The following is a 6,867-nucleotide window of genomic DNA, read 5'->3' as shown; positions in this document are numbered from 1 at the left end:
CCCACTTTTTTCTATGGTGGTCTTCAGATACTATCACTATTAATGAGGACATATTTAATATTTTTCTTCTATATATAAGATAAGTCAGTTTTAAGAAGACCTATCCTTGGAGATCTAGTTGGAATTCGTGTGGGCAACTAAATGGTTGGAAAGTCTTCTGTTCATGTCGCTTTTTCTTCAGCTAAGTTACTTTCCTTTCCTGAAGATGCTATTTTTCAACACATCTTTCGGACTGGCTTCACCAGACTATTATTACTTGCAATGAGTATTTTCCCAATTTGTGGACCAATTTGTGATACCAAGTAACAAAGTTTTCCTCCCTTTCAGATTTATAGGATCTAACTTCATAGTATTCACACGCGCGGAGGGGAGGGGAATATGTGACATCATATTTTTTTCTTAATCGAATTACTGGAAGATAAAAACAGATTAAGGGAAGCTTTATATTATTTAGAGAACATCCATGAAAATTGTTTTGTGCCACTTAAAATTTGTTCGAAAAATACTTATATGGGAAAATAAAAGGCTGTCTTAGCGAAAAGAGAAGAAATGAGCAAGGTCTAATATTGATCTCTAATGATCATTAATGAAACCTTTATATAGAAAAGAATAAAAACCTTGAAGTTAAATACAAAATATTACTGCCTTCTACTTGGATCAAAACAGCAATATTTTCCAATGACAATTATTTTAGAAGTTCTTTAAACTTGGATAAATATTATATTTTTTAATATGTGGTATATGAAATTTATGAAACTGTTATTCTTTGGTTTAAAACAAATGTTCACCTTTTTAAGTGGGATAGTTTTGTGTCTATCTGTATCTTTTGCTTCTAGTTCTCTAAACTAATGTAAGGTTATTAAATTATTAAATCTGATGAGTCACATTTATTTTTTGAAAATACTTTTAATGATGCTGATTGGTTCAAATAAGGCCTGCACCAGGTACAAGTCTGTTCAAGATATTTACTTTTAATATTAAAAACGGATAGCTTGGTTGGGTCTTGAGTATCAGAAAAATTCTTAATGTAAATTGTCAAAATTTTGTTTTTTTTTTACTTAAGACAAATTCTCACTATACCAGAAGCAATAGTAAATTTTATCTTTCAATTTTACAATATTCTTTTACACCAGGGGTGGCCAACAAGTCGATCGCTCTCATTGTCTTGGGTGGAATTCCATGTACCATGGACTTTGAAGCGATTGTAGAACACTAAACTTTATAGCAATGGTTTAATGCATTCTGGGAATTCCTAGAATTGTGACAGCCTGACACTGGAATCTCCATCCATCCAACACAATATATTTTAACTTCTGTGTTACATTTGTCACTGGACACAACAGTTACGACTCGACTAATCAAAGAACACAAGCAGTTAGCTTCAATATTTGGTAGTGCCATATGGCAGCTTCTTTTCTTTCATATTAACAGTATTATTATTAATATCATTTATATCAATATTATTTATCCTCAGTGACTATGTTGAGTTTCAATTTTCTACTTTTTAAAATGCAAGTACCAATTCTTTGTTTTAAATTAAATTACTTTTCTTCCTTATCTATTTACTTGATAAGTTAACATTCTCGGTAACAGATCTATAAACTGTGGTCATTATATTGAGAGAATAATATGGAGCAGTAATACAAATTTATTAAGAAGTCAGTATTGTAAACCATAAATTTTAATATACTTGAATTGCTGTCCCCAATCACAATATGCAGCATTATTATTATTTTACTCAATATAACGGAGATAATTACTGCAGTTCAGGAGTTTTGGAATTTTCTTGGAAAATATTTAATTCAAGAATTATTCTTTAAATTGTCATATTTCTTTTCATTCTAGTATAGCCATAAACATGAGTAGTAAACCGTAAACTTATCACTTCAATGAAGAATGGGAACTTGATAACGTTTTTACAATGGTGAATAAAAAATATTGTTTAATAATCGCAGAAATGTATCTTATACTGAAATACAGTGTATAAAAATAATATGCGTTTCACACCCCTTCTTCCCCTTTAGACTACACCTACGACAAGAAGTCGACTGCGACACACTTTTAAGGTAAAAAGTAGAAATTATATACAGAAAAGTTGGCCACCCCTGTTTTATACCATTGGTGGCAACATGACTTCTCTACAAAATCTGAAGGTTCATCTCATCTGATATCTGCATCCTAACTTATGTATTCGTTTGAAAACTGCATTGCCAAAATTCCTGTTTCCATTTTTCTTCATTGTTCATTGAGAGAGGAAGAGGGATAGAGAGGTACATTTTTCTCGTTCTATTAATGAAAAGGGAAGAACTTACCAATTAACCCCATGATAATATGTTCTGTTGTGGATTATAACTTATACTATTATTGCTATTGGTTCAATTTAATTATTGTTGCCAATTTCCACTTGCTTCGCTAGCCCGAAAATTAAATCATCTCCAAAAAGGCATTTTCTAGCTTTGAAATTTCCAACCACAACCACCCGGAATCAATACAAACTTGAGTGTAGGCTCCTATGACAAAAAAATGACTTTCATACCTGCCTTACAAATGGTGTTCCCACCAATGGGATCTCCATTAACTGTTTCTGGCCGAGAGTTGCTTCTGGTTTCCTTCCCTAATTACTCCTGGAAATATAATTAAGTATTATTTAATTTTTTATCATAATTGAAATCATTCTAACCGTAATTGTCAAAATTTAAATGAATGATTTTTATTGTGCAAGTGAAAGAGTAACGATGATAAGTCAAAAATTAATTTAGCAGGTTTCATATTATTACATTTTGAGAAAATAACTATTATTTATTGATTTTAAAATGGATTCAATTAATTCTGTTTTAGTTTCTACTCCATTGATTTGAAAATCCAAATCTACCTTTTACAAATGTTTTAATAATTTTTTTTTTTATAATATTTTAGATAAAAGATATTCTGGATCATTGGGAAGAAAAGAAAGGAGATATTGGTAAGTCCTTTTGTATAATTTATTTTAAAGTGAACACTTTTTTTCTTCTTCAAAATAATCACTTTCTAACAAAAATATATTCAATTTTATATAATTTCTCACATACAATTATGAGTAATATTGAGCAAATATCAACAAGACAAACAATGAAGATTACAATTATTCCTAAACTGGTTTTCATTAAAAACACAGATATAAAGAAGAAAGCATTCAAGGTAGCCTTAAGTTTAAAATAAAATTTAATATGGTATTATAATAATGTGAAATATATAAAATATAAAACAATAACATTAACTATAAAAATATTCAGTCTTTAGAATCAGTCATTCAATCTCCATGGCAAATGTAGCGAATAATAGCAAGCCGCCATAAATTTTTCAGCTTTTTCTTTTGTGGCATTGAATAAAATGTTTCTTTCCTTATAAAGAGGATCTTGCATAAATATAGGGCGATCATCTTCTTGTATTCCTTGAATTCTGGGAACAGCTAAACCAGTGGATGGAAACAATTTGTACTCAGAGAATTTCATTAGAGAATAGTAATTGAAAAAGCCTTCTAGGAGTTCTAACCATGTTTTGTCTTTGTTTATTTTTGGCTGCCATTGAAGTTTATGATCTGTGAATTAAAAATAAGCTGATTTAGTAAAGAAAGAGTGATTAACATGAGGAGAGTGATTTAACATGATTTCGCAGGCAAGTGAATGTCGATTTGAAAAGATAAGTTCATTTCTGGGAGATATTATAATAAAAATATTAACAATTTCATTGATTAGCTAGCAGTTCATTTAAATTGAAATTTATTTTCTTCAATTATTCCTACCAATACTTAAAGGAATAATAATAATAAACAAACATGAGGGTTCAATGCTGATACCATTAACAATAGTTGTCTACATTACTTCCTCCAGTAAATCCAAATCAAGTCCTAAATTTACATAAGCAGACATAAAATAAGTCTCATACCCTCATTTACCCACTGAACGCAGAGCAGATCAGCTTTCAAGTCACACATTCTTTACCTAGCCCAATAAACTACAGACCTATTTTGATCACCACATTGTTATTGCTTTAATTATTGCCAATGTAGATCTCATGATTCAGGGTTGCAAATAATCAGTTCACTCGTCTTTTTTCAGGTCAAATATTTCCTTTTCATAGACATCAAGGCCATTTTTTTAAAACAAATTTCCCTAGTGTAACAGACCATGTTTCATATTGTAAAAGATTATTACAGTGCATACGAGCTTTAAAAAATTTTAATTTAAGAATTATCGACAGTAAAAAAGTTTTTTTTTTTAATTTAGTAACCAAAAAATAATAAGAACTTTCTGCCTTTTATTTGTTTACTTATTTATTAAATTGTATTTATTTACTTAATGCTCAAATAAAACAAAAAAAAATTATTTATTCAAACGCATTTCCACTTATATTAATACTGCTGAAACATTAAAATAATATAAAAATAAAAGAAATTCTGTAACATTTTCAAAATATCTGGTCGAATGACGTACATGAAATGTCAATTTTTAGTACAACCCGCTCTCGGAATTTTTACATAAATGAATCTAATATAGTATTTTTATATAATCTTTACACTTTCTTGAGACTGGTTATTATTGTTTAAGTAAATATTTGTAACCTTGGGAAGGTTACAAATATTGTTGTGATAAAGTATAATAGTGTAAATTGCCTGTGATTAAAGGTTTTAATTTAATGTGAAGAATTGACAAAATAGGCTAATTTCAGGTTGAAATGATTGACCTAGGCAGAATAGCCTGAATAAAGTTTTTTTAAGACTGGTGAGGTTCTAAATTTGTATTTAAGATTATCCTTGAGGATGGCTGAATTGGCCAAAACATTGGACTTACAACGAAATATAGATTGTTTTGAAACTTAAATTTCATAAATATTGTTTTATTTAAACAATATTATTTTTAACTATTTAAAATAAACTCCTTAGCTTCAGCACTAGTGTTAATTAAATGTATGTATATTTTTTTAATTTTCTATTCATAACAGACTTTTAAATTTTGTCTTCATTACTATCACTGAAAATATATATATTTCTGGAAGGCATTTCTCTATCATAGCATTCAAACAATCAACCTTTCTTAAAATAGCACAAGGTATGAAAAGATATAATGAAATGCTGTTAGGTCTGATGAGTATGAAAGAACTTAAATTTTTAAATCTTGGAGGATCTAAAATCTTCAATATTTAAATGGGTATCTAATAGGATAAATTGCCTATTCGCAGTAATTGAATTTTAATAAATCAATAACTAATTACAATTAATAAACCCTTTTCAAACCAGTAATTCTAAATAAAAGAATAAAGAGCCTGGAAACATGCGATTGTAGTGCCGCTACTCAAGCCAGGGAAGAAAGGTGACTTGCCTGAGCACTCCTCTCGCACATGACCTAGGTCTTCAATAGCTCCTACACCACCACCTTACGGAGCACTGCAGGGAAGCTGATGTTATACCCCCTGAGCAGACTGGATTTCAGCGAGGTGTCGCCAGCGAACACCATCTGCCGAAGCTTCAAGAGCACACCAAAGATGAAGAATAACTGTGCGATGGCCTTCAAGAGCGTGTACCATCCACAAATACTCCGACTGGAGGTGTTCAAATTCCCCGCTGCTCTATGCACACTGATCGGAAGATATCTTAGTGGAAGATCTTTCACCGTAGGAGTGGGCGGGGACTTCTCGCCTCCGGTCCTCACCACCTGCGAAGTCCCTCCAGGCTATGTGCTGGGATCTCTACTGTTCATTGTTTTTACGGCACTAATAGTCGCCCTCAAGCACCCAGAGGCAGTAGTAGCAGCCTCTTGCAGACTATATCAGGATCTACGCCTCCAGCATGAATCCAAAAGTAGTCCTCCAACATGCCGAAAATGCTTCTGCTACTATTGTAACTGCACTGAAGAGGGACGGCATCAGGGTGAACTCTGCGAAGACGGATGCCTTAGTTGGGACGGATGTCCTTTCAGAAGGGCAAGTAAGGCAAACTCCCCCAGCGGTTCATAGTGGATGGCGAAAGCCAAAGGATCTCGAACACCATCCTCTACCTCAGTGTGACACTTGAAAGGCATCTTACCTTCTCCAGTCATGTCAGCGAGAGACTCAAACTGGCCCGGTTGAAGTCCTACAGGCTCTACCACCTCCTTCTTCACAGCACATCTCACTTCAGCTCAAGTTGAAGATTTATAAAGCAATCATCCGCCCGACTCTGCTCTATGGTGCCCCACTCCTGCGACACCTCTTCAAGACCATGCTGGAAAAGCTGTAAAGTTTCCAGAATTCCCTCCTTCGGTGAATTCACTCCAAAGAGCCAGGAACAGTACTATCCATGAGTTCCAGCTCCCCTCCGTGCCGGAGTTCATAAGCCGTAGGCACATCAAGTTTATTGATGGGCTGAAGGCATGTGCTAACCCGCTGTTCAGAGATGTCACCCCTCCACCAAGACCCAGGCGGTGGCAAAGCACTGTCCCCTTGGTCGACGTCCTCATGGAGGGAAGGGCTTCAAGCTCTGCAGCCTGAAGTCATCTTAACCCATCTCACCTTTTACCCCCTAGTGGAGTACCCCTCCCCCTTCTTTGTATCACCCGGCCAGCAGCTCCTGGGCCAATATTGTAACTACAGCCTCCAGCGGACCCAGCCCAACCCTTTATAATGCCATAAGGCAAAGGAAGGGCATCAGTTACATGTTATACTTAGGTATATATTAATATTGTTATATATATGATTAATTATTTTATATTTTCTTGTTTGAAAGTGGTTTAGTTTATTCTTAAATAAAACAAATTTGATCCTTTTTTCTCTTAACTTTATTATGGTGTAAAGAATAAAGTTGAGAGAAAAAAAAGGATCAAATTTGTTTTATTTAAGAATATATATATATAT

At 33.2% G+C, this 6,867-nt stretch overlaps 2 protein-coding genes across 4 annotated transcripts in view; one reads left to right on the top strand and one right to left on the bottom strand.

The window, feature by feature from the left end:
- The window catches only part of LOC106690129 (uncharacterized), a 38,889-nt gene that overhangs the window by 4,814 nt on the left and 27,208 nt on the right, over positions 1 to 6,867 (top strand). The window contains exon 3 of the mRNA XM_067052595.1: positions 2,917 to 2,962. Coding sequence (XP_066908696.1) covers positions 2,917 to 2,962 — 46 coding nt within the window. The remainder of the gene's footprint in view (positions 1 to 2,916; positions 2,963 to 6,867) is intronic.
- The window catches only part of LOC106690131 (uncharacterized), a 21,740-nt gene continuing 17,840 nt past the window's right edge, over positions 2,968 to 6,867 (bottom strand). For all 3 annotated transcript variants that reach the window (XM_014435454.3, XM_014435455.3, XM_014435453.2), the window contains exon 6: positions 2,968 to 3,577. In XM_014435454.3, the coding sequence (XP_014290940.1) occupies positions 3,282 to 3,577 (296 nt within the window). In that variant the 3' untranslated portion in view covers positions 2,968 to 3,281. The remainder of the gene's footprint in view (positions 3,578 to 6,867) is intronic.

Source organism: Halyomorpha halys, unplaced genomic scaffold, assembly GCF_000696795.3.
Source record: "Halyomorpha halys isolate HHAL.00 unplaced genomic scaffold, Hhal_1.1 Scaffold1584.1, whole genome shotgun sequence".
NCBI classification, from domain to species: domain Eukaryota; kingdom Metazoa; phylum Arthropoda; class Insecta; order Hemiptera; family Pentatomidae; genus Halyomorpha; species Halyomorpha halys.
The sequence above is the reverse complement of the archived record's forward strand: the minus strand, read 5'-3'. Positions and strand labels throughout refer to the sequence as shown.